This window comes from Elgaria multicarinata, chromosome 7 (assembly GCF_023053635.1).
Source record: "Elgaria multicarinata webbii isolate HBS135686 ecotype San Diego chromosome 7, rElgMul1.1.pri, whole genome shotgun sequence".
NCBI classification, from domain to species: Eukaryota; Metazoa; Chordata; class Lepidosauria; order Squamata; family Anguidae; genus Elgaria; species Elgaria multicarinata.
Window position 1 is genome coordinate 57,611,610 of NC_086177.1, and position 27,940 is coordinate 57,639,549.

Genomic DNA, 27,940 nt, shown 5'->3' on the forward strand with positions numbered 1-27,940 from the left:
ATAAGCCCAGTGACCATTCACTAAAATCATTACTCCTTTGTAGGAGTAGCAATGTGTTAATAAAGAAGTTCAGAAAAGGGTGACCAAAGGATTAGAGCACCTCCAATGTGATGAAAAAATGAAAGCATGCAGAGCTTTGTCATTTAGGGAAAAATATAACAGGTTTACCAAACCATACATGGTGTGGAGAAAATGGAGAGAGAGAGAAGTTTCTGTCCCCCTCTCCCCTTCACAATAGAATATGGGGTTCTATTGTCACTACCTCAAATTGACAGAAGGGGAGAAAGCTTCATCACACAATGTGTAATTAACTAATCAAACTTTCTGTTATGTCTGGCATTGGAAGGAAATTAGACCAATGTATGGAGGATAGATCTCCCTAGTGACTATTAGCTGTAGGAGTTACTTAGGCACAATCCTGTGCATGTTTAGGCAGAAAAAAAGGCCCACAACTCTCAGCATGGGTGGCTGGGGCAAGCTGAGAACTATAATAATAATACATTTATTTCTTACCCGCCTCTCCATTCTGATCGAGGCGGGTAACAACAGTAAATATAAAATACATAAAACTGAATTAAAACATAATATACGTTGTTAAAACATCCTAAATTCATTTTAAAAACATCCTAAAATTACACTGGATAGACCTGCCAGAAGAGATCAGTCTTAATAGCTTTCTTAAATTGTGATAGACTGTTAAGTTGCTCCACAGTCTGGGAGCAGCTGAAGAGATGGTCCTCTGGGTAACAGTTGTCAATCTACTTTTAGCTGACTGAAGTAGATTCTTCCCAGAGGACCTGGGAGAAGACGATCCCACAGGTAGCCTGGACTCAAACCATGTAGGGCTTTAAAGGTGATAACCAACACTTCATACTTTGCCAGGAAACTAATTGGCAGCCAGTGAAGAGATTTTAAAATTGGTCTAATGTGGTCAGCGCTAGGTGCACCGGTGACTAGCCTGGCTGCCATATTTTGAACTAGTTGAAGTTTCTGGACTAGGCAAAGAGTAGAGCGCATTGCAGAAGTCGAGCCTTGAAGTTACCAGCGCGGGCACTACCGTCTTTAGGCCTTCCAACTCTAGGGAGGGGCGCAGCTGGCGTACCAGCCAAAGCTGATAGTAGGCACTCTTCCTAAACATGCACTGGATTGCGCCCTTAGAACATCCAGCTCGCGAGGCAGTGTACCGTAGAGTGCCAGTTACTGGGAGTCGAACAGCGGGGCAAGAGCGTTTGCCTTCCTGCCCTGCTTGAGGGCTTCCCGAAAGCATCTGTTTGGCCACCGTGGCAAAGAACTAGATGCTGGACTACGTGAACGTTTGTTTGGCACAGCAGAGGCTCTCGTTCTTCTCAAACTCAAACCCGTATCTGATTTATCTTGTTTACTTCAGCTCAGATGTTACGGAAGAGGTGAGGTAAACTTCCAGTCCTGCGCCTGGCTCTGCCTTTAAGGCCGCCTTAAAACGGTGCCTGTTTTACTTCACGAGTCTCCCCTCTCGTTCTCTACGGCGTCCTGCGCCTTTAAGGACCGGTAGCTCCTTGGTCATGCGCAAGGGAAGCGTAACCAGGAAGCGGTTGTTCGGTGCTGAGGGGAGGAAGACTCCTCGTAAACAGACAGTCGCAAGCACGCCGGGTTGGCCGGGGGGCAGTGAGAGGGAGCGGCGCGAAAGGGCCCAAGGAGGCGGGAGGCGGCGGCGCGCTCTCCGGGCCCTTCTCCCGCTGCCATGGCGACGGCCCCCAGCCAGGAGGACTATTACTTGGCGCTGTGTTCGCGGCCCGTGCAGTTCGAGAAGGCGAGTCCCGTGAATTGCGTCTTCTTCGACGAGGCCAATAAGCAGGTAAGAAAAGGAGGCCGCGGGAAGGGGCGGAGCCCTCCAGCTAACCCCCCTCCCCCCGCCGCCGCGCAACCGGCCTCTCTCACGCGCTCTCAACCCCCCCCCCCAGCCGAATGGGGAGAGCGATAATCTTCCCTAACCTGGTGCTTTCGCTGTGCATGCTGGGAGTTGTAGGCCAACACATCTGGAGGGCGCCAGGGGTTGGGGAAGGCTGGCGTCCATAGTGGACGCATCTTTTAAGCGGCACTAGTAGCATAATGTAATGCCGTAGTAGCCTTCCACCTTTGTCTTACGCCAAGCCCACCTGTATTTGCAAACTGCAGCATGGGATCCATTTCTACCTTAAGTACAATACAGCTTCCTTTTCTTCATCTGGCAGCCACATGGGAGGACAGTGGGACCGCCTGTGTCTTTTAACAATGGCCCTTGTGTCCTCTAGATGTTTTGGATTTCAGTGCCTATCAGCCCCAACTAGCATGTATAGGAGACCTGTTGGGGACGAAAGATGGTAACCCTGCCTGCTACTATGCTCTAAAGCTAAGAGGTGTGTGTATGTATGTAAGGTGATTGTCGGATGCAGTGGGGGCGGGGACTGTATCTTTTAATAGTTGCATAGAAAGGGGATTTCAGCAGGTGCAGCTTGTCATACCATACACCTGTAAGGTAGGAAAAGCTGCCCTTGCTAATATTTTCTCTTCTATGCAAATATTAATGATCAGAACCCCACCCACTTTTGTGCCTTGACATTCTGGCTTCTTGGAATCAGTTCATGCTTTGGCAGGTTGAGAGGGGTACATTGATGACTTGCAGAGGCTGTTGGCTTAGGTTTAGTAGAGAAACACATCCTTTGTTGGTATGGTTATACTTTACCTGACAAAATTATGTTGTGGGTGAAGCCCAGATTTGCTGCATTTTTAAGTAGTTTCAGTAACATTCTTGGGACCCACACACAAATATGTAGCACTCTCTTCAAAAGAAAAAAAAATACACATCTGAATCTACTTTCTTGTAGTGACAACCACATGTTTGCTTCCTTAGTTTAATTAGTGAGTGCTTTCATGTGATCTATTTTTATTATGGAATCTCCATGTGATTTTGGTTCTGAAAGACAGCTCTGAATCTGGCAACTGAAATTTGGCATCAAAGCCTGTGTTTGCCCCAGGAATAGGCAGCCTGCTGCAGCCCTAGGCCTCACTTCATCTGTCCATAGACCTCTGGCAAATGTACCCTGTTCCTTCCTTGGCAGTCCACTAGGCAGGGAGGAAGCAAGGGATAACGGGAAGAAAGAGAAGGGATGGCAGAAAGAGAGAGAAGGGGTGGCAGGAAGAGACAAACAGGGTATCACAGACCCCTGTGGACTTCTGCTCTGTCCACTGCATGCAGCCCCTGACAGATTTAGCCTCAAGGGAATGCAGCCCTTGACAGAGAAATATTCCCCCACCCATGGTTTCAAAAGAACACTTGTATTGTGGCTTCCTTGTGCTGGTAATCTAAATTAAGGAGAAATTGCAATTTCTCCTGCAAGCAGTCACAACCCACCTTTGGCCATATATGTGCCTGCAGTTTTTGAGGGAATGTTAGTATAAACTGGAGAATCAATTGACACAAATAACAAAATAACAGCATAGAATACTTCTACTTTCACTCAGACACCCCCCCAAGCTCCTCCCCACCTGCCCCATCCCCCCACAGTTGCTAAAGTTTTTGGGGAAATTCCCTAAAAAAGAGAAGCAATTATGAGACTCCTGAAGATGGTGGTGGTTCCACAGTACTGGAGTAGCTGATGAAAAAGCTCTGCGCCATACTCCAGGCAGCTTCACCTAAATAGGAACCTTGAACACAGCCTCCAATTGTCTTAGCAGGTGGATGGGTTTATTATTTTGGAAGAGGTATTCTCTGAGATGCATGCATCACAGGCTGTGAAGAGCTTTAAGGACAATACCAGCACGGCAGCACCTTTATTGGGCTCAGAAACTCACTGGCAGCCAGTGCGAGTTGTGCTTCTACTTGCCTATGATCACCAATAGATGGGTTTCAAGTTCTTGACAGTCTGTGTGTGCAGCGCTATGTAGAGCATGTTACAGTAATCATTATTTAAGATTGACTGCCAACTTAGTTCTTAGCAGCCACAAGTTCAGTAGGGAGGAGTTGGCAACAGGCCCCACATTGTCCAAGCTGGAGCAGGATCATGATTACAAGCATGCATGTAGGTAAGGAAGAGCAGCAGCTACCATATTTCTTCGATTGTAAGACGCCATCGATTGTAAGATGCACACTAATTTCAGTACCAACAACAGAAAAAACCCTAAGACACCTGTGATTCTAAGACGCACCCCATTTTTAGAGATGTTTATATGGGGAAAAAAGTGTGTCTTAGAATCGAAGAAATAGGGTAATTGCATTTAGGAGGAAGTGAATGAACTGGCAGTTAAATGTGGAATAAAATAGTTACATCAGTTCTTTAATTAGGAATGCATTAATACTAAGTTGGTATTTCAAATGTAGAGTAAATAAATTATTTTGATTTGGATGCTGATAATATTCAAAATAGGGCACTAGACAAACTGAATTCATATCTTAACTTGTTAACTATTTAGGTTTTTGCTGTTCGATCTGGTGGAGCTACAGGAGTTGTAGTTAAAGGCTTGGAAGATCGCAATCCCATCTCATTCAGGTAACATAGGTGCACTCCAACACACAAGGTGTGTTGCTTTCTTTCTTAAGAGCTTGTTCTCCCTTTGTAGCTTGTGTAACTACAAATGTGTCCTTTGAATTCCCTTTCTAGAAAAAAAGATCACTGTTACTTCATCTTGAGTATATGTTTCAATAAATATTGTGTGATAGCTTAAGATGCAAATATTGCTGGAACTGCAGTGGAAGAGGATTACTGTGTCCTTCTCTCATCTTGAATACCTATGCTGTATTAGAAGTAATTCTTTAAAGTCTTTGATTCCGTTTGCTCATATGATCCCTTGCAAATGTTGCATTGGCATGGTGGGCGAGTACTTTGGCTTGACGTATGTACCATGGAACTTAAGTCTACATAGGGACCTGAGCATGGAGAGCTCAGTGCATGTAGATGTGATCTGTATCCTACAAAATCAGAATGTAGACACCATGTGGATTGAATCTAGGAATGTTGAGTTTTACACACAGAGGCCCTGTGCAGATGTGACATCCAAGGTTCAAATGTAAGGTAGGAGTTGGGTAGGCAGATACAGTCATGTTCTTTCAGCAACTGTAGTATGTTCAGCATAGGAATAGGATGTTACTCTAATGAGCAAACTTTTCTGAATGCTAAAACAATCGCTCCAAGTGTAAGGGATAGCGCCTGCTTGCTGTCCTCCAGCTAGTTAGGGAGACAGAATCCTAGTATAAGATGTGACTTGGGCTTGGTAAAAGCCATATTTGAAGGAAGCTCAGACATAGCACTACCCTAGATGATTGTAGCCCAATGTTACATGTACAAATGTCTAGGCCATGTGCTCCCTCGTTCTCCCTCCTCTGGTGCAGTTGCAAGAGCAGAACCATCTGCTTTCGTTTTAACCTAACCACAGTTTGAAGTTTGAACTTACTTTTGAGTGAACATATATAGGATCTGTAAAGTATAGAAACTAATTCCTGTAATAATTCTCTGTTTGTAGAATGGAAGACAAAGGAGAAGTGAAATGCATAAAGTTTTCTTTGGGGAACAAGATACTGGCTGTCCAAAGAACATCAAAGAATGTGGTAAGAAATTTCTTTCTTAAAATAAAAGGATACAAAGTGTGTGTTTTTTTTTAAAAAAAACCCACAAAAAAACAGTTGAAACATAATGAGATGAAGCCCATCTGTTTGGATATAGCAGCTAAGAATGTTAAGTTAGTCAGTGTATATTAGAAATAGTTGGGGAAAGAAACTTTATTCCTCCATTTGTTGTAGTTGCCAAGATTGGCTTCCAAAGCAGCTTACAATTACAATCCACAAAAATGTACAATATATTAGGAGTCCATGGAGGTGTTTATGGCCATTTCTATGACCTCTGGCAATTGATGTCATAATCCAGATTTAAGGCTTTTTTGCCCAGACACAGGGGAATAGATTGACTAAGGGATTGGCTAATAACAAGGATGTTTTCGTAAAAAAGCAAACACTTTGTAATTCACCACAGTATTTGTTGTATTCCTAAGGATTTCTGTCCTTAGGATCATGTTACAAGCATACAGCAGATCTTTCTCGTATCTTACCTTTGCATTTTATTAATATTCTCCCTCATGTTTTCACACAGTCTTTGGTCAGCACTATATTCCAGGGGTATTAGAAGACTGGGGAGTGCTTAAGTGGAAAGTGGAACATTAAAGGAGAAAAGCTTATATATGTCTTCATATACTTGAATCTTTCTTTCTGGTAGATGAACAGTCTGATTTGTGCTGATTAAGGTACATCTATGGTGACTGAAATCAATGGGCTTAGATGTTTCAACTCTGCATAGGATCAAGCTACAAATGTTTTTAAAGACGTAATCCTATGCATACTGGGAGTTATAGGACTTTTTCTGTCTAAATAATCCATGGGATTGTGTCCTTAATTGCTGATGTTCTTGATGTCATTTCAGGACTTCCTAAACTTCATTCCAGATAGCCCACAACTAGAATATACTCAAGAATGCAAGGTACATTTAACTAAATATAAAGTTTAACTTCAATAAAGCAGTCTTTCAATATATTGTAACCTCCATGAATTTAGCAGTTTAGTTCAAAATATTTGGCTTAAAATGATCTCATTCTCCTGAAAATCTGCCATAGTACGCCTTCAGAGTGCTTTAGGTTCTAGTGTTTCTCCCTCTCTAAGCCTTTTAAGAAATGTTTGACCATCAGCAAGGTTTGAATCAGTCGCTTTAAGTCTACAAGCGCCAATATAAAGGAATAAGGGGGGGGGAATCCTGTTCATTCAAGGGGTCTGTAGAATAATGGATCAGATCTCTTAGTTAGAAGTATTAAAGGCCATACCAATCACTAGAAAGTAATAAAAGGTCTAAACATATGTTTACTTTATAGAGGGTGCACATTTTTCAAGAAGTTTGACTCTTTTGTTTTTCTAGGCATCTCTCCTGCTTGCAATAAATCATGGAAAGCACCTCATGAGTCTGCAATACAAATAATCTGTCTTCTGAAATGCAATTCCTCTTTCCATTTAGCATTTTGCTCTGGCATGTTGATTCTAATGGGAGTATTTACAGCCAGTGTGTCTTGAAAAAGCTAGTTTACTAGGCTGGCTTTCTCCATGATGTGAATTAATTCTTCTCATAATTCTCCAAAATCCAATTTTGCAATTCACTCATTTGCCTGGATTGAGGAAAACCACTAATTCTGTGTGAGCAACTTAAAAGAACTACTGCCATGCCACCCTGTATCACATGACTGAGCAGACCAATAGCATATTAATTGTAGGCTGGTAACGGTTTGCAGTTGTTCCGACTGTGACATCTAGTACAAGGTCTTTTTTTAAGTGCACTAACGAGCTTCGCCTCCATGCTGCTTTCAGTAGTAATTTTCCATTTCCTGATCTTGTTCCAGAAAAAAGGGAAGATTCTTGGTTTTATTCACACTACATGAATTTCCTACTGAATATCACTTCCAGACAGAAAACTGTGGAAGATGTACTTTATATAACATCAGATGTACGTGTTTAAATGACCCCACCCCCACAGGATAGTTCTATCAACACAGCCATTGACACATACCGAGAGTTCACATAGCTCCTTCACATATAGAGTTCCCCATGTATGCGCATAGAGTCTCTTGTCATTCATCTGGGTGACGGGATGTGGCTAGCTGATACAGTCGTGTGCCCCCCCATATGTTCTCGCAACCCATCTGTATAGCCCTGTGCTTGTGTACATGCAATTTGTTACATATAGGGTACACCTGTGTGACAAATTCCTTGTTGCAAAGCAGCCCTTAAAATCTGTCAGTTGTGTCAAAAAGGTGAGTGCTTAAGATTGAGGCACCCCTGAAAGATGGTTTGTCAACTCTTTCTGAAAATCTTGAGACTACATTGTAGTCCATTACTTCATAGTTAGACAGAACCAGCACATTGGGAAGTATTTCCTAATGCTTAAAGCAGTCTACTTTATTGTAGCTTATAATTCTTGTACCTAACTTTGATGGACAGTGTGAATAATATATAACACACACTCACCCATTAATATTATTTTTGTAATATCCTTTAAACCAATGACGGAGAACTGGTGGCACACAGGCTGGATGTCGCGTATGGCCCTCCTACGTGCCCCACCTCAAGCAGGAAACTTTTTTCAAACCTAATTGTAGCATAGGAAGGTGTTGCAACCCCCCACCCTGACTCTTGGAGCAATTAGACCTTGAGAAAAGTCTCTCTTTGGACCCTAATTGCTGCAAAGGGCGGTGGGTATCTTTGTAAGTGGTTTTGGACTCACTGCTGGCATGCAAGCCCTAGATGATTACCCATGAGGGAATGTGGCCTGCAGAGTAGAAAGAGTTCCCCATCCCTTGTATTATACCTATTAATTCATGTAGAGTATTTTAATCTCCACATTATTAAATTAATAGTTTTTGGGCAGTCCCAGTCCCTGACAATGGACAATTTTCCTTGATCAGCATGGGTTTGCAAACAAGTATTATTGATAGGTTTTGTGATCAGGTAGCCATGTTTCCAAATACCCTGCTACAGTTGACTGTGGAAATCCAAGAAGCTCAACTATTCTTTTCAAAGGTCAGGGCTGGGATTATCAGATGTATGTACAGAACATTAACACACTTGATAGCACTCTTATAAGTTATAGAACTGTATTCTCATGTTTACATGGGTGTGTTGCATTGAATATAGTAGAACTTGCTTCTGAATAAACATGAATAGGATCAGGTTGTAAGCTTAATTTCCCGATTCTTTGTCATGAGCTGTGCTTAAGAATGGTCAGAGTATGTGATATTACAATATTTGTACTTCCATAATGATCAACAACTGAAATATGTATAATAAAATTTTGTCCCAGTAGGAAAACCTTGTGTGCATGAGGGCTCAAAATTGGAGCCAGATTTCTATCCATGCCTTCCTTTGCCTACACAAAACATCTATCCCATGGAAGTGTCTTGGGAACCTCACTTATGTGAGAGCTTCATGGGCACATCAAAGCACTTGTGAGACTCTAGACCTGTGGGCATAGGGTTGGATCCAACAATGACCTTCCATGAGCAGCTCAGACCCTCTGGCAGCAACGTATTTCGTAATTGTGTTTTAAACTGTTGGGTGTTTTACTGTGGTTTTAATTTTTGTGAACCGCCCAGAGAGCTTCGGCTATTGGGCGGTATAAAAATGTAATAAATAAATAAATAAATAAATAAACGTGCACACAGCCCCTACCACTGGCAGCCATGGTGAAGCGCTTCCGTGGGCAAACATCAAGACGAGGGGAAATGCTTATTTCTGGAACAGGCAAATCACAACCCTTCCAGAACTTAGCTTTCCCATTCATCTTGGCACTTGCCCCTACATTGGGGTCGCATGTGGGATGAGGTTGGCCATGCATGCACCACCACTGGCGAGCCTGGTCCACCCATGGAAGGACACTGTTGGATCCAGCCCACTGCTTCTACATTAACTAATTGCTAGCACTGAGAGATATAAAGCTATGATTACCTTATGTGAAATTGAATGCCATTTGCCTATTTCAACCAAATGTTGTTTGCTGTTAAAGACCAAGAATGCCAACATTTTAGGATTTTGCTGGACAGGATCTGCAGAAATTGTCTTTATAACAGATCAAGGAATTGAATTTTATCAGGTAAGGAAAAGAATCCTAATTTAAAAGCCTACGAAATTGTTCTGTGATTTTGAGTATTTTAAGGGTAACAGACAACTTGTGGGAAGCCATAGGATAGTGCAGATCTATAATCATTGAAGTTTAATTTTTGTTTACTTCTCATTTCTTCCTTCTATATATTGGTGAAGAAATGTACGAGCCTAGAAATGAATGTTCTTACCCAAAGAACATTTTAATTTGATATTATATGAAAGATCTAACACTTGAAAAACCTTAATTTTTAAAAGTGCTACTTGATTGTATAAAATGCTCTTTTGATACATGCAAATGACAACACCATATTTTAAGCCTGTGTACATTCTATAATTTCAACAGTCATTTTAATTAGGCAGCTCACAGTTGTAATCTATACTCAGTGCTTATTTAGCCATCTTCTTCTTCCAAGTACAGTTGTGTTCTCGTCTGTTTTGCTTTTCACTAGTCCTTAAGTGCAATGTAATTTACAGCAGGGGTGGGCAGAAGGCAGATTTCCAGATGTTTTTTACACGTCAACTCCCAGAAACCCCTGTCATCATGGCTAGTCATCAGGAATGCTGGGAGTTGAAGTCCAAAAGATCTGGAGATCTACTTTATGTCCACCCCCTGATTTACAGCATAAACTGGAGGAGGATTAACAAAGCTGCAGCATAAACATTATTGTGTTCCCTGTTGTACTTTCTCTCAAGTAGACTCATGCAGGTGTTTAGTTTGAGGTAAGAAGGACTGGTTATTTTAAATTGTCCACCTACCTAGAGCAAATTTCAAGATTGGAGGCCTTTTAATGAATTGTTTGTAGTTTAGCAACTATAAGATACACAGTTTATTTGGAAATATGTAGCCTATTGGATTTATTCTAAAACTTTACCTTGTGTTTTTAGGTATTACCAGAGAAACGAACTTTAAAACTTTTGAAGAGTCAGAATATCAATGTAAATTGGTACATGTACTGTCCTGAGAGCTCTGTCATTCTTTTGTCAACCACAGTTCTAGGAAATGTTCTACAGCCATTCTACTTTAAGGTAAGAGTTGACAGACACTAATTAATTCTAATTTTGGAAATGAACACATCATAGACATTCTGGTGCACCTGATTTCCCCTGTGGACTGGTGTTTTTTGTGGTCATAATGCTTGACTTGTTTAACCTCCTGACATCACTTAGTTCTTCTAAAAATAATTTTTTAAAAAGGTGATTTACTGATTCCAGTGCCAGCCTGTAAATTAATTTGATAGATGATGGTAGTTAGGGTGTGTGTGGGGGGGAAACCAGAGCTAATATCAGAGTTTTAGATGGCCATGCACCTAGGAATTTTTCCAGTTCTGATTATATTAGGTTAGTTAAAGCGAATGTCTGAGCATTGCAGAGTTGAATGGATGCTTGTCATAGTCCATTTATGTTCTTAACAATTTATCCTATCTTAAATCTGTTTCTGTGGACAATTGAAATCAAATGGAAAGTCCTTTAAGTTGCTTGTTTAGGATTGCAGGATAAAAACATTGTAGTTGTTTTTTCACCTTGAGATGGGAGTGGGGTGGGGAAGCTCGAGTAGCCACACCCTTGATACTAGAAAGTACTATAGACTGGTAAGAAATAGGAACTACCACCGGTAATAATGTTAAAGAATTTCCCAGAGGAACTGAAGGGTAGATTAAGTAAAATATTAAAAGAGAAAAATAAAATTTAAAGGATTGGTTAAGAGATATAAATACAAGAGAAGATATGGAAGAGCTGTTAAAGGAGAAAAAATTATCTTGGTTAGAGTATAGGCAATTAGAACAGTGGAATAAAAAGTGGATTAAAGAAAATAGAGTTTGTAGAGAAATGACGAAGTTTGAGGAGTTAATAGTTAAAAAGGAAAAATGTAAAGGAGGAAGTTTAGTCTTAAAAGGGTTAATGAGCGAAATATATAAAATATTGTTAGAAAAAGGGCTAATGGATAGTTCAGGAAAAATGGCATGGGCGACAGAGCTGGGAGGGACTGTGGAAACAAAGAGTGTTGAGAAGTATGTCAGTGAGAATAAAAGAGAATTACTTTAAAATTTTGTGGAGGTGGTACCTAACCCCGATTAGATTGAATAAGATAAATAATCAGCATTCAGCAAATTGTTGGAGAGGTTGTGGGGAAAAAGGAACGTATTTACATATGTGGTGGGAATGCAAATATGTACAAAGATTATGGAAGATGGTGTTTTTTGAAATTGAAGAAATAGTGGGAATGAAAATAGAACAAACACCAAAAATTGCATTACTGTCACTATTTGAAGATTTAAAATGTGGAAAAGAAATTAAAGAACTGATATCGAGTTTGCTGACTGCAGCACGATTGATGGTAGCTAGGAACTGGAAGATTCAGGGGGAATATTCTATTGAAGAATGGTATAGAGAAGTTTGGGATATAGCTATTAATGATAAATTGACTTGTAATATTAAGTGGAGGAAAGGTATAACTAAAATAAATGAGTTTGAAGGAATTTGGAAACAGTTCCTAATATTTGTGTTTTCTAAGGGAAGTGGGAAACCGCCAGCGGAAGAAAGTATGAGATTTTGGAAGCAGGAATAGATCCCGAGGTGGAGGGTGCACTTATATGTTAAGAATGATTATATTGTATGATAGGATAGGTTATAGTTAATATTTACTCAATATATATGTATTCAACATTTATTCAAAATGTATGTAGTATGTTGTGTTGTTTCTTTTTTGTAAGATGTTTTAATTTGTGGTAAATAAAATTTAAAAGAAAAAAAAGAAATAGGAACTACATGACATTAGACATAACATTTTAAAACATCCTTTATTCCAGGGTGGAGCTATGTCAAAACTATCAAAGTTTGAAATTGAATTACCTGCAGCCCCAAAGTCATCCAAGCTTAGCCTTTCTGAAAGAGATATTGCTATGGCTATAATGTAAGTATTATTGTGTAGGTGGGATGGGGAGTCTCCTTTCAGATGACTTTTGTCCTAAGATGTGGGCAGATGGTTTTATCCTTCTTACTGAGCAATCAGTTTGCTCTTTATGGAACTGAAAGACACAAGGGAAAATTCCTTCTCCTTAGAAGGAAAGTGATCTAGCTAAAGATAAGTGCTCTGGTAGGGAGAGAGAAGTAAGGCTCATACATTTGATATATATTCCTGTCTTAGTAACCAAAGGTCAGAAAGGGGCTCTGATGAGTAGGGCAGCTCAATTGTGTCTGGCTAGTGGGTGGAGTAGCAGGCAAGGGCAGCAGTTGGAGATGGCACCTGTTTGCAACTTGTGACACAGTGCTTTCCTACTGGCTTTTCGTTTCAAGCATGAGCAGGACAATCAGGCCAGTACTTTGGGTGCCAAAAGTAAGGAGCGGGACCTCCCCCACTTTCACCCTCGTTTTTCACTAGTCCCAGTTAGACTTCATGCTGTTTCATTTAAGAAAGGTTGTGACAGCATTTCATTTTCATTGTTGCTGCAACAGCCACTTTTAAGTCAATTGATTTCAGTGAACAAAGGAGAGAAGAAACTTCAAATACACATTAGAAGCAAAGCAGTTTACTGAAGATTCCCCTTGTGGCATTTACTTGAGGCCAAAATTATTTCCTAAAAGGAACTGCTTGAGACTGTGCTGAAACAGTGTATATAAGAATGTAGAGTGAACTAAATGCCTCCAGTTTGAAAAGGTGAAAGGCATTCCTGCCTGTAGCTGCAGTTTCTTTGAGAACTCTAGGCAGGAATGCCTCTCAGCATTTCAATCCACAGGTGCTAAACTACTTCAGCATTTCTTGTGAGTGCAGTTCTTTTTATGAAATTGTATCAGTTGCCCCTGAGGAAAAGTTTTCTTTCATCGTGAAATGCATTGGGATTCAAAAGTGCTTTGTTTCATATGCACCTTTGATGTTTCTCATATCCTTAGCTCCATGGATAGGTGCCTTTGTTGTTTCGAGAGTTAAGCAGCTTTTAACTTTCTCCCAGTAAAATCAGTAGGTATTAAACATGGTTCACTTTTGCTCAGTTGTGCCCAAACATAGTAGTCTGAAAAAAAGAGAAGAAAATATTTTCTCTCCAGAGTTCAATCCATTTTCAAAATACTTTAGTTTTGTATTGGCATGTAGTTTTGGCATGCTTCTAAGTAAGGCAGGAATGGGAAATGTGTGTGGCCTTTCAGATGTTTTTGGACTGCAACTCCCATCATCCCTCACCATTGGCTATGGTTCATCAACATCTGGAGGGCTGTACATTCCCCATCCATTTGTGTGTGTGTGTGTGTGTGTGTGTGAGAGAGAGAGAGAGAGAGAAACAGAGAGAGAGATGTACAAGACCAAAAAGGGATGGAATTGGGAGAGGATAAGGTTCACTGACATTGAATAGCTGCAAAAGGAAGTAGTGGAATCCCTTTTAGTCAAAACACTTGAACAATAAAGGAAGGCTGGTAAGCATATATTAAGGATATTGTATAAATGTCTCAGGATGTAATTCTATGCATGTTTAGACAGGAAAAAAATGTCCTACAAGTCCCAGCATAGCCGGATTGTGCATGCTGGGTCATTTATGACTTTTTAAATGTCTAAACATGCATAGGATTGCACCCTTAACCAATCTGATCTTGGTAAATACCCTTTGGTATTGTGAGCCTAAAAGGAGGCATGATAGATAGGCAGTGCGGTACTACAAACTTGTGACGGATGCCAAAAAAAAGCCTTAGAAATCCATCCACACCCTTTTCTAAAAGACATCTGTTCATGAGTTCAAAATTATTTTCTCCTTAGATATGGGCAGCTTTATGTTCTCTACTTGAGACATCACTCAAGGACATCCAACAGTACTGGAGCTGAGGTGGTTCTTTACCATTTACCAAGGTAAGCGTGTTTCTTCTTTAATTTTATTTTTAGTGCTTTTGCTATTAATGATGCTAATAAGCATATCCTCTCTGTCTCTTTGACTATTATAGGGAAAGCTCGTGTAAGAAGCTGCATATATTGAAGTTATACCGGACTGGCAAGTTTGCACTGAATATTGTGGATAACTTGGTGGTAATTCATCATCAGGATACTGAGGTGCTACTTCCTCTCAGCAATATATACGTATTGTGTGTGTGTGTTTTGGTGTTAAAAGGGATGCTTTTATCTTTTGTCTGCTTTTGCTTAGAGTGGGCAACTTGTAGGCCAAAACATCTCAAAGGATCACAACTCCCATCATCCCTCACCATTGGCTGTGCTGGCTAGGACTGATGGGAGTTGTAGGGCAAAGCGCCTGGAGAGTCATCATTGCCCCACCCGATTTAGTATCTAGTTCAGGGGTGTGGAACCTTTGTTGGCTCAAGGGCCTAACTGGTTACAGGCAAGCACATCAGGGGCCTTCTCTCCTTCGTAAAGACACACACACCCTGCTTTAAATTTATTTATTTATTTCATTTTTATACCGCCCACTAGCTGAAGCTCCTTGGGTGGTTCAAGCCTGATTGCAGCATGAAGGGTAATTTGGGGCTTGGGGGGCAGTGACTCCTCTAGCAGCCTCCCCGTTAACCCATCACATTGCAGTTTAGCTTTTTAAAAAGCCTGCATTGGCACTAATGGAGGCTTTTAAAGGTGTGGTTTCATTGGGAGATGGGTGATTTTGCAAGGGGGAGTTGCCATATCGGAGAGGGGAGGAGTCAGCCCTTCCTTCTCCAGCAGCAGCTCCTTCGCTAGTATTCCCCCCCCCCCCCGGCGCCCCACAATTAGACTTTTAAAAAGTCTAAAACTTATCTGAGGATAGCTGGTGGGTTGGATGGGGATCCATCACTAATATCAATCATTGAAGTTATGTGAAAAATGTGACTGAAAAATAGGCCACAATTGGTTTTAATTGACATGAAGTTGAAATTCAGCTTTTACCATTTTCATTATTGACCTAAACTGTAGGCATAACCAATCTTTTTCCATAATGCTTTGTATTTGTAAATATTCAAACTCAGATAGAAAACCTTCTGGAGACACTTGATGCAACTTCTAACAGAAGCAAATTGTCATGATACAGATTCATAAAGAAGTTGTGAGACCCATCTTAATCCAAGAGGGTGACTGGTCTTTGGAAAGGTTTTTTATTTTTCATTCTGGAAAATTGGATGCAATGGAATCCATGCCAATGATGATGTGACTGGGGAAAGATCTTATGTCGTTCATCTTGGAATCTTTGAGTTTTGTATTAAGCCTAATGTTCATTTTTTTATGGAGACTTACAGTTTTGCAGTGTTTTGTATCCCATAAAATAGCTTTAAAAACATGTATATTGCTACTTAATTTGAATCTACTTTGGGATAGAAAAAGTCTTTCCACACATTAATACTTGTGCTAATGCTTATGCTTCATAATAACAGATTTAGCATAACTGCTCCACCATTTGTGCTTTCCTGTCTTCATAGGGATGTACACAGACTTGGTCATACTTAGAGCAGCACCATTGAAATTGGTGGGTCTACTTTAAATATGACTAAGTCTGGTTCTAGCCCATAGAAAATAGTTCTAGTGTGTGTCACAAAGAGTCTTTTTTCTGTTTTCAATTTTTAGACCTCTATTATATTTGATATCAAACTAAGAGGAGAATTTGATGGTACAGTTACCCTTCATCAGCTTGTCCTTCCAGCTCGATCCATACAACCCTATCAGATTCCTGTGGCAGGTGGGATTCTTTTTTCCCCTTTTTTCACTAGGTTAACAATGCAGTTGGTATGTTGATCTATGGTTTTGAGCATAGGTATGATAGTTTTCTGACGAATAACATATGAATAGGAAAATAAAATATGAAGGAAGGCACTGGAAGATGTAACGCATTTGACTGTGCATCTCTTTCACGTGAACTTTCATTTTATTGAATAAGTAAGGAGTCAGATTGCTTGCTTTGGTTAATATTTCATAGAACTTTCCTGTGTTTGAGGGGGAAACTCTTGCAAGAGTGGCCTGTGCACACTGGACCCTTTCTGGGGTAGTGTCAACCAAACAATGGAAGCTTGTCAGAGCTGGGACAAAAAGTCAATAGGTGCCCTGGCCAAGATGGACCTTGGTCAGGTGCGTCCCACTTTTTATGCGCCCTTCTTTCTCTGCGCAATTGCTTTGTTATCTTTCAAGTAGCATGCATCTCTTCCCCTGTATTGGAATCCCCACTGGAATAGGCGTCAGCTTATGACATGCTCATGGCTGTTTCTCATTGGACAGTAATATATCAGGGCCCTGTGCAACAAATAGCAAACCTCTGCATTTCTTCAACTATAAAACTAATTAGTTGGAAAGGATCTTCTCATTAGTGTGTAATATGTCTAATATACACTGCATATTTTAAAAGATTAAAATCTTAATCTAGTGGGAGCCCCTTTGGTGGTTTGTTTTCTTTTTCTGTATATTTCAGTAAGCACTGGGCCTAATCTCCTTAAATTGTAGCATTAGCTCTTCAAAATTTATATTATATTGTATTATGGAAGAAATTCATGCTGGCAGCCCTTTTCTAAATAAATTCATGTCTTCTGGCTCATTTGTAATACAATATCTTTCCCCCACATGCAGGTCCAGCTTCTGTAACCAGTCAACTTCCAGTTCCCTGTAAACTCTGTATCCTTGAACAGTTTCTACTTTGTTCTGAAATAAAACCACATGTCATTTGCTTCCGTGGTAAACATATGGCATTTTATATTTGGAAGGAGCAGAACTGATATTACAATAGAAATATAAAAGGCAGCTCTGAAGCAAGTATAAAAATTGACTTGCAACATAATCCTTTGCATGTTTACTTGGAAGTTCCACTGTGTTTGGTGGGGTTTATTGCCAGTTAAGTGTACACAGGATTGCATCCTTAGTACCTCAGTAATGCCCAATCAAACCTCCTTAAGAAAAGAAAAATAAGACCACGCTAACCCACCATGGGATAGTGTGTTGCCTGTTAGTGTGGCATGCAGTGTGGCTTGTTAACCATGCAGTGTGGTTGAATTTTCTTGAACAAGCCACCTTAAGAACCCATGGCTTGTTCTTGGATTGTTCAGAATGGTTAACCACTCTCACTGCATGGTTAATGAGCAATCCTGTGGAAAACTCACTGTGTTCAGACAACAGAATAACCCACGGTTCAACAACATCCTACCCTAAATGTTACAAAATATGACGAAGCAACCAAGTATATGTGCACACATAAGAAAAATGCAGTTGTTTGGTGAGTCACATACAACTGTACAGTTCCAGATAGTTCTTTCTAAAAATAATAATCCAGGCCCTTGTAATTTGTTTCAACAGTGGTTAAAAGGGGGTGGTTGTGTTCCCAAGAGCTATTCTAGGTGTGCTCAATCACTTGGATCTGGTCAATGAAATTTGACTTCTCTCCTTTTGAAGAACAGATCTTCAAACTGATTATGAAACTGTGTCAAGAGGTTTGTCATGTAATATATGGAGCACCTGTCTCTTATTTAACAAATTCAAGTCCAAATCTCTAGTGGTGGTGTGAAACTAGTTGATTCCCCATGCACTAGGTCCAAAGTGGCTTTGTAAGCAGCTGAGATTTTTGAGAGAGGCAAAGGCCAATAGACTTTCGTAGAGTTTTGTTTAACATTTAGATTCCTCGTCCTGGATTGTGTTTGAGCCAGATATTATCATCAGCGCAAGTGAAGGTAAGTTTGAAGCTATCAAAGCTTTTCTTTTTCAATAGTTCGTATAGATGCTTGCTTATTTTGTAATATGAATTATTGGATATTCTATTTTCATGCCTGTTGAGTTTTAATATCTTAGACATTCTACCTTAAGTGAATATCCTGAATAATTGAAGTACTAGTTATGCAGAGCGTTAAAGCAGCAGTTTCTGCAGCTGAAACTCTCCCCACGGCCTGAGTTCGATCCCAGCAGAAGCTGGTTTCAGGCAGCCGGCTTGGGTCGACTCAGCCTTCCATCCTCCCGAGGTCGGTAAAATGAGTACCCAGTTAGCTGGGGCGAAAGGTAATAACGGCCAGGGAAGGCAACTGCAAACCACCCCACTATAAGGCCTGCCAAGAAAACGTCATCGAAAGCTGGCGTCCCTCCAAGGGTCAGTAATGACTCAGTGCTTGCACGAGAGGTTCCTTTCCTTTCATTGTAACTAATATTGTACCAACATGTGGTGATAGAGGAGTTAGTACTGGTAAACTCTTTGACTTGGACTTTGCATTTGGCCAGTTGATGTGGGATGGAACTTTTACTAAAACAAAACAAAAAAACCCAGTGCTTTATTTTTCCATGGAAAATTTTCCATTTCGAAAGTTGATTAATAAAAACGAATGTGTGCCAATTGCAAAAACAATATTAGGCAAGTTTAGCAGTTTCAAAATTGAACTTGGTGTTTTTCAGGTGATTCTCCCTAGCAAGTGTATGAGAATCTGCATATGTCATTGAAATATATATGTATGTCTCAGTGAAATGGAGCTAATCAGTAATAACAGTGAAACTGAAGGTGCAACAACAATCTTAGTGGAAGAGAACCAAACTTTTTTAAAATAGATGCATGTTAGCATATCATGCACAGTTCTTTGGGCTGCTAAAATAAATTAGTGTTTCACCACCTTTGAGTACCTTTGTTTTAAATTTAAACAATGTAAGGAAATTTAATGATGTAAGGAAAGTACTTTACAAGTATTCTAATTAAAAATTCTACATAATATAACATTTAAATCACATTGAGTTTGCTTTAATTTCCCCCTCAAACCTTTTAGATCAAATACTTGGTGTATTGGGCAAAAGTTAACATGGGATACATTTTTAGACTTGTTTACTAAATAAAAATAAATAAACATGTTATAGAAGATTTTTCTAGGGCATCAGAAAAAATCCTATACAAATGACCCTATGCAAATTAATGTAATTGTCATTGGAAAATTTTCTGATGCAAACTGAATTTTCCTATGCAAATTAACCCAATTTACATTGAGACATTTTCTGATTCAAAATTTTGCAGAAATCCACATCACTACATTTGGCACATTTCTACAAGTATTTTATAAGGACAAAAATGCTTTAAGTAAGATCTTACTAGCCTCTCTTGAGGTTGTTACTACTAGTCTCTCTTGAAGTTGTTACCTGTGGTAGGTTTAGATACCTTTTGAAAAAGGATTTGCTGTTTTGTTCTTAATGCAGGTTATCTCTGGAATCTGCAAGTGAAACTTGAACCTATAGTAAATCTGTTGCCAGACAAAGGGAAGTTAATGGATTTCCTTCTGCAGCGAAAAGACTGCAAGATGGTTATTCTTTCTGTTTGTTCTCAGAGTAAGTTTTTGCTTCCCATTACAAAGGCTATTATTGTGGAAAGCCTTCTAGGAATGTATTCCATCCCATTCCCCTATTGATTATGGAAAGTATCAGTTAAGTGGCATCTTGTTAACATAACATTTGATAAGAATAACTATACTTCACTTGTCCACTTTCCCAATTCACACTACAACTGCCTACGTTAACCAAGATGACATCATGCCAAACCATAGTTTGGACTGAAGTGATGTCTGAAAACAGTGGTTAAGTTCTAGAAGCATCTGAAAAATGTAATGTAATAGTGAATTTTAAAAAACTGTTTTGTGCATTTTCTATTTCAGTGTTAAGTGAACCAGACAGAGGATCATTGAGTGTGATTGCCACTGTTTTTGACAAACTCAATAATGAATATAAGAAATACCTGGAAGCAGAGCAGACTTATAACATGGCAAGTAGTTGTTGTTGTTGTTGTTGTTGTTGTTGTTGTTATTGTTATTATTATTATTATTATTATTATTATTTGTATCCCGCCTTTTGCCCAATGCTGGGCCTCAAGGCGGCCTTACAAAGTTTAAAATATACATGGGGGGGGGGGGAGGGAAACAAAACCATAAACAATTAAAAAATACACAACAAAATTATTAACATTGCTTTCTTATAAACAAGTATCTTATACATGCTTTTTCTGATTAGTAAAATCTTCTGGTCACAAATTTAACATCAGCCAGGTTCTCATGACACAACGACCCACCTTGCAAATAATTTGTGCAGTATGGGAACAACCCGTGGTACATCTAACAGATGATCAGGCTCACTGTGTGTGTGCTCCCCCTCCTTCCCCCTTGGTCTTCCACCTGGGATCCCAGTGTTCTGCATGGCAGAACCCATCTTGTTTGCCTGTCCTGTCCCCCGGCATGCCTTTTTCATTCCCCGGTTTTCAAAAACATTTTTGACCTCAGACCTGTGCACAAATGCGGTCGTAATACTTAAAAAAAAAAAAACAGCCACAGGAATTTGTGCAAATGTACATTATTATTATTTTTTAAAAAAATTCATAAGCATGCACTTGCAGCTTATCAGATATGTGTAGCCTTGTCATGTCAATATCCCTGTATGTTTTGGCTGTCAAAGGGAATAAAGTGGAGCATGAGATGTACAAGGAAATTAACAAGACTGCATAATAGGCTGATTTGTGAACTATATGACAGTGACAGGTCTCAAAAAGGGGACAAGATTGCCCACTTAGCAAGGTGAACCTCATGATTTTAAGTGTTAAAATGACGCTTGTGGGTGCCCTGCTTCTATTCCATACTTTCCTGAGCCTCCAGCAAATTCTTTTAAGAGAGATCTAGATTCTCACCTTTTCACAGCTCTTATTCACAGCAATAACTGCTACAAATGGGAGCTGTGAAAAGGATAAACATATCTGACAGCTAGAAGTGCACATTTGTGCATTTCCCAAAAAATGAGAGTTCATGTCAGTTTGTACAAAAAACATTTGTACAAATTTCTGGGGCTGAAAAAAGGGTATTATGACCGGATTTTTGCAAATGGCAGGGGCCAAACAATAAAATGGGAGTGGTGAAAAAGTAACAGCCCCTCCAAAATGTCATTTGGGCATTGTCACTGGCAATGGAGGCTTGAGGCAGCTCGGGCAGCACTGTTGGGAAGACCAGCAAGGGGGTTTACTGCTCTTGCCAAACAGCTTTGTACCTGATGCTCTGCCAGGTTGGGATGACACACCAGCCCATCACTAGTAAAACAATCCCTAGAACAAGCCACGAGTTGTCAGGGTGGCCTGTTGGCCAAAAGAAAGCTATCTTTCCGGAAGCGGTTTCAGACAACAACCACCCCACTGCAGCTTATCATGATGGATTATCACATCATGCCATCATTTGCTACAGGGTGGATCAATCAAATGTAGTTTTCTATTTTGCATGTAATGTAAAATATGCCATAAAGTGAGTTTCAGCTGTAGTCACTCAAACATTAAACATTTGATCTTAAAATGTCTTTATTGCAAGAACATAGAGCAAATCCCATTCCATTTTTAACTGGAGGTATTATAACGAGAACTTTTAACTTTGCCTTTTTTAAAATACTATTTTTATTGATTTTATTGCCTTTTTAATCAGTCTTGAGTGAGGTATTGTTAACGTTGCAGTTCTGGCTTTTGCCTGATCTTAGACAAAAGTTTCATTTAGTCGTTGATTCAATACTAGGACATGGTTATAAAACTAGCACGTTTTAGCCTTACTATCTTAGTGCTCTTTTTCAAATATGCTATATTTTAATCAAGTGTTATCTGGTCCTTTACAGGCATTAGAAACTGGACAGAGCAGAAGCCATCCACCCCCAAAACGACCAGTCCGTACCCAGGCAGTTATTGATCAATCAGACATGTATACTCATGTCTTGTCTGTCTTTACAGAAAAAAAGGTTAGTTCCAGAGGCACAGGAATTCTGATTTCATGTCATAACTGTTTATATGTCAGTTAAACAGAGAAAACAAAACGCTAGTATTACTGTATCATAGTTGATATTGTTAACTATAATCTTATGGAAAACAGAAGGTAATTTGTCAACAAATCTTTCTGAAGCAAGAAAAAAGTCTGAACAGCAAGAAATCAGTTTCTTAATGTAACTGGGCTTCAATTGTATAAACTGATTGCTTAAAGCATCTCTTTTTGCAAATTCTCTTTTCCATTATAGGAAGCACCTCACAAGTTCACTATAGCTGTCTTAATGGAGTATGTTCGTTCACTCAACCAATTCCAGATAGCTGTTCAGGTAAAAACTTAAATGGTTTGTTATTTAGAATAGGCTTTGTTGTTTATGAGCCTCGTGTGGCACAGAATGGTAAAGCAGCAGTTTCTGCAGCTGAAACTCTCTCCGTGGCCTGAGTTCGATCCCAGCAGAAGCTGATTTCAGGCAGCTGGCTCGAGTCGACTCAGCCTTCCATCTTCCTGAGGTCAGTAAAATGAGTACCCATTTAGCTGAGGGAGAGGTAATAGCGGCTGGGGAAGGCAACGGCAAACCACCCTGCTATAAGGCCTGCCAAGAAAACATCAGCGAAAGCTGGCATCCCTCCAAGAGTCAGTAATGACTCCGTGCTTGCACAAGAGGTTCCTTTCTTTTCCTTGTTGTTTATTCCTATCCCTTTAGTTTATTCATTCATTTTGTCTCCCCATTTTCTATATTTCTGCTATAGAGTAGTTTTATAGTTTGCATGTAATAAAGTAGCAGTTTTTATAGGTACATGTATAAGAACAGTGACTGCTAGAGCAAAATTGTCGATATCAATTAGGGATAAACTGGCATGTATCACTCCTACAAACAAGTAATACTCCAGAGATCTCAGTGGAAGTGGGACACATGTATTGGAGAGAGCAGAGCAGCAGTTATAGGAAATTACTACTTTTTTTTTTTTGCAGAATTTCTGAAATATTGGTTTATGGCTAGTCAAATTCAGTGGCACATGCTAGAGCTGCAAATGAGCTTAAGTAATACTGAGCACTATTTCTTTGGGTTCTTCCATACTATCTCTTGGAAATAGCCTAAGATTTTCTGTTCATTTTTTACATGGTGTGTGTTTATGAGCTATTATCTACATGTACACACAACTAGTCCATTGCTACCATTTCCTCTTTATGGACATTACTGCAAGCAGATAGTCCCCACCACTCAGTCATACACCCCCATTGCCCTCTTGCATGTGGGGAACTGTGCATACCCAATTGTGCAGGGTTGGGGAGTGGCTGGAACTGGCCTAAAGATAGTACAGGGCTTTAGGTTGCTTTCAGCTCAGTAAAACTGAACTCAAAATATTGCAAATCCAATTAATAAGCAATTTGCATGTGTATATTTATTAAACAGGTTTCAGAGATTTTGTAAGCAATAATCCAGTTTAGGGGGAACTCAAGAGAGTCACTGCCAGAAAGTTTAAAACTTGTGCAAAGTTGCTTTACTATATCGCAGGGGTGGACAACATGCAACCTGTGGGGGTCTTGGAATTCAGAAGTGTCCCATATCTGCTATATAGACTGGCACCTTTAGAGCTACTTAATTGCAGAGCAATGCATTAGATCCAAACCTGGCCATACGTAGAGAAGACCCATTGATTTCAAATGAGTATGTCAGTCTGTATCCAGACCAAGTAATTCGGAAAATTCTGATTCCCCCCCCCCCTTTTTTTAGAGCTGTACTCAAGTTTAGGTGCTCTTTTCAGTAATGTTTGTTCTGATATGTCTTCCTATAACTACGGTGATATGTAACTAAAGATTTACATAGTTGCTAGTAGTTTAAGCCTGGAAACTTCTTTGTTTTCTTGCCTCCTTAGCATTATCTGTATGAATTGGTTATCAAAACCCTTGTTCAGCACAACTTATTCTATATGCTTCACCAGTTCCTTCAGTACCATGTTCTCAGCGATTCAAAGCCTCTGGTAAGTTTGCTGTCTTCACTGTAGGTTTTCACTGCTTCTTGTTTTAATTACGCCCTGCCCTTTCTCCAACCATCTCAGCAGTATATGTGGGATTATCCTGTTTTGCCTCACAGGGTGGCTGTCCCGCTATTTAAGCTGAGAGATAATGACTTGGGAAGCCTTCTCCATCCCCCACCTGTGTGTTTCATTGCTGAGCAGGGGTAGCCATAGTGCTTTTTGGTTTAATAGTTAATTATGAAATATGAGATATTGTTGGACTCTTCTCTTTTCAGGCCTGCTTATTATTGTCTCTAGAGAGCATTTACCCTCCAGCACATCAACTCTCCCTGGATATGTTAAAGGTAGGTAGAACAGGCCACTTCCATGTCTTCCTGGTAGTTATAGATAGGAAAGCAGTCGTGAACTGAACATACAAGAATTAACAGAGACTGTAAATAAGGTAAATATATTACCTTAAACTCCACTGAGTATGGAAGGGGAAATAATTCTCCTTGTCCATTAGGAGTTAGTAGTCACGGCTTTCATTATTTGAGCAACCCATTCATTGCAGTCACTTGTTTTTTCAGAGGCTTTCTACAGCAAATGATGAAATAGTGGAAGTTTTGCTGTCAAAGCATCAGGTACTTGCTGCCTTGAGATTCATCAGGGGCATTGGAGGACATGATAGCATTTCTGCTCGCAAGTTCCTTGATGCAGCCAAGCAGACTGAAGATGAGATGCTCTTCTATACCATATTCAGATTCTTTGAACAGAGGAATCAGCGATTACGTGGAAACCCTAGTTTCACTCCAGGTACATAGCAGTTTGAGAAGGGAAAACAGAAGCTTGACAAGCATGTCAAGAGAAGCCCATTTAGTTTTTATCCCTTTTGAAAAGTTTATTAAACAGGATGGGGGCTGTCAATCTTCTAGTAAGATTGGCTTGATTCAATGCTCAGTGATAATATTCTTGGCTTTCTGGCCACTTTGAATCTAGGATTCCATTTCTGTTCTGTTGGTAAACAGGCAATTTTCAGTAAGCAATTTATCAAAGAGAGAAAGTTGTTTGGAAAAATGGTCGTGCTTTTATAAAAGATTTAGGGACAAGGTTACGCAACTTAAATGCAGGTTAGCAAAATCTTACCAAAATCTGTACAAATATATTACGATAACTGAACAGTTGAGGTATTCATAAACAACCTGCCATTAAAAATTTCCCCTATAAGTCTTCTATTAGACCAAGCATATTTAACTCCCTACTTGATAAGGATCAAATAATACATTAAATTGTTAGTGCTTTAACATACTTGAAAGAGTTCAACAAAGGTAAGCCCCCAAACAACCAAATCAGAAAAAAAGAAAAAGACACACACAGCCCAGTGTTCTTATGCTCCTAAATGTAATTTCTGCATTAAAGGCACTGTATCTACATATTGTATACTGAGGACAGTTCTGATTTCACAGAGCTCCTGCTAAAACATGAGGGAAAAGAGCAACAGTAACTAAAACTGGAACAGTTTCCATGCAGCATTAACGTAAACTAAAGGAAATATCAATAATTAGAAAAAAAAACTAAAGGGACTGTTTAAATTTAGATTGAAGTATACCTACTTTGCTGTGGTATTACATACACGAGTGGCTTATATTACACCAATTGTACAGAGGACTCAAACAATCCCGTTTTAAAAAGCCACACCACTTCCCAGTCTTGTTGGTTTAGCTCTAGGAATTCATCTTTACTTAGGCTGCAGAGCAGTTTGCCACTCAGACCATTATAAGATAGCAAATTGCTTTCCAGCCATACAGTAGTGGAATTGCCAGGATTGGGGAAGGAGTACTTCCTCTAGTTATTTAATTGTACTTAGTAGTTTAATAGTACTTCCCTGCAGCTGTCTGTAATCAAAGTGATTTGTTCCCTCAGTGTAGGGAATGTATAGGTATACATATCCCTCGTGAAAAAGTGTAAATTTTGTTTTGTAAATGCTATGAAGTTCTAGAAAGTAGTGTGGGGTTCCCAGCAGTTGTTTTAACAGTGATAAGAGTATAGAAATTAAAAAACCTAATTTGATTAGAGCGGTTCCTCTGTTTAGAGTCGTACTCATCTGACAGGAAGCTGCTAGTCTGAATAGTATTTAACACTGTAGCTTTGCCAACAAAGTTATGAAGGCTAGAAAAAAAAGAGGTGGCGAAAAGAAGTGTGTCTTAACTTAAAGAAGAGCATGCTGCTTTCCCTTGCCTTAAAATGTTTGATTATACATAAAAGCCACTTTATCTTAGTAATAATTTATCGTAGTCTAATTATATTACATGTGTACATAGTACCTTGAACTACTTCCAGTTTGCTGAGTCTTGCTACAGAAAGTCTGGTTGCATAACGTGTTTTTAAAGACTTTGTGCTCCAGCTGGGCTAGCTGCCCAATTTGGAAGTTTGAGAAGTGCATAGCTAAAGCAATGGGTTGCGTGTTATTTAAATAAAGGCTGCTCCAAAAGTACAAAATATATATTTTTAAAGGTACTAGGGAGATAGTTCAAGTTTAATTCCACAAATTCTTGCCCTACCAGTCTTTAAAAAGCATAATGCTACCCTGCACTGTTCGTTTTTGTCTTGTAGGAGAACATTGTGAAGAACATGTCGTGTTTTTTAAGCAGGTTTTTGGAGACCAAGCACTAATGAAGCCTACCACTTTTTGAAGTAGTACAGCTATTTCAATACAAAATGTATAAACTTAATTTATTGCATTTCTGTACTGATACTTTTGACCTACAAAAAATCCTATTTTATAATAAAGTATATATACAGACCCTTTGGCAAATATTAAAAATATTACGTTTTAACCGATGGCTTATTTCCCCCCCTAAAAATAGAGCCACAAATTTGCATTGACATATTTTAAAAAATTGTCAGTAGTTCTGCAATCTATTCTCATACATGTCACTTTAAATTCCATCAGGAAAGTTATTTATGTTGTATAACAGCAACCTTTTACAAGAATGAAAAGTAGAATTTATTAAATAGTAATAATTTATAACCTTGTTAATTTTAGTAATACTGATAAATGTGAAGTTGTCTGTCGTACTTCCTGAGTCCAAACCATCCAGTACTACTGGTCCTCTTGTTTTTAGACAGACATCAAATCAATCCAGTAGTGTTTTACAGTTGTGACAGTAGTCATAGAAATTTGCTACAATTTTTGATGAAGAGGCTTCATCCAGAACTCAGAGTCCACTGACCATGTTGCTTAAAATGGCTAGAAGAACAGAAGTTTCTCTCTTTCTGTACCTTTGTTCCTTTCCTGTGCTGCACGTGCTTTAGCTTTATTTACTGACGGCCCTGTGGAAAAAAGGAAAATTGATTCAGAAGTTTTATTTTAGTTAATTCTAGGTTATGAAAAAAGCAGATATACTGTCCCACTCAGCTTGAACTATATTCTTTCAAAACAGAGTGGTCAAGTAAAATCCATGTGCAGAAATAGTAACTTAAAAATGCACTTGTTATTGCACAGGACAACTAACGAGGCAGCAGACCGATAAATATGACAGTGTTAATCATAGCCATGAATACAAAAAGGCAACATGTTCGTGTAACAAACATAACAGGCTTATGCATAGTATATTCAAAGCAACTCAAGGGATCAAGTTGTTTAACATATGACAAAGCAAAATCTACAATC

At 39.4% G+C, this 27,940-nt stretch overlaps 2 protein-coding genes across 2 annotated transcripts in view; one reads left to right on the forward strand and one right to left on the reverse strand.

Moving 5' to 3' along the window:
• Nucleotides 1-1,590: 1,590 nt before the first annotated feature.
• RMC1 (regulator of MON1-CCZ1) lies at nucleotides 1,591-27,071 on the forward strand. Its single transcript, XM_063130641.1, has 20 exons — nucleotides 1,591-1,834; nucleotides 4,429-4,505; nucleotides 5,476-5,560; nucleotides 6,426-6,482; nucleotides 9,546-9,632; nucleotides 10,529-10,669; nucleotides 12,451-12,554; nucleotides 14,385-14,474; nucleotides 14,567-14,672; nucleotides 16,164-16,275; nucleotides 17,154-17,198; nucleotides 18,191-18,244; nucleotides 19,737-19,865; nucleotides 20,189-20,295; nucleotides 22,167-22,286; nucleotides 22,560-22,637; nucleotides 24,187-24,291; nucleotides 24,564-24,632; nucleotides 24,858-25,083; nucleotides 26,881-27,071. The coding sequence occupies exons 1-20, from the start codon at nucleotides 1,721-1,723 to the stop codon at nucleotides 26,958-26,960; spliced, it is 1,986 nt and encodes a 661-aa protein (XP_062986711.1). The 5' UTR covers nucleotides 1,591-1,720; the 3' UTR covers nucleotides 26,961-27,071.
• Nucleotides 26,974-27,940, reverse strand: part of NPC1 (NPC intracellular cholesterol transporter 1) — a 38,571-nt gene continuing 37,604 nt past the window's right edge. The window contains exon 25 of the mRNA XM_063130640.1: nucleotides 26,974-27,600. Coding sequence (XP_062986710.1) covers nucleotides 27,518-27,600 — 83 coding nt within the window. The 3' untranslated portion in view covers nucleotides 26,974-27,517. The remainder of the gene's footprint in view (nucleotides 27,601-27,940) is intronic.

Excerpts from the sequence above, each read along its gene's own strand:
- RMC1 (XM_063130641.1), top strand. The coding sequence starts at position 1,721 with ATGGCGACGGCCCCCAGCCAGGAGGACTATTACTTGGCGCTGTGTTCG. Across the intron at positions 4,506-5,475 it reads CGCAATCCCATCTCATTCAG|AATGGAAGACAAAGGAGAAG; the intron begins GTAACATAGGTG and ends CTCTGTTTGTAG. Across the intron at positions 24,292-24,563 it reads TCAGCGATTCAAAGCCTCTG|GCCTGCTTATTATTGTCTCT; the intron begins GTAAGTTTGCTG and ends TTCTCTTTTCAG.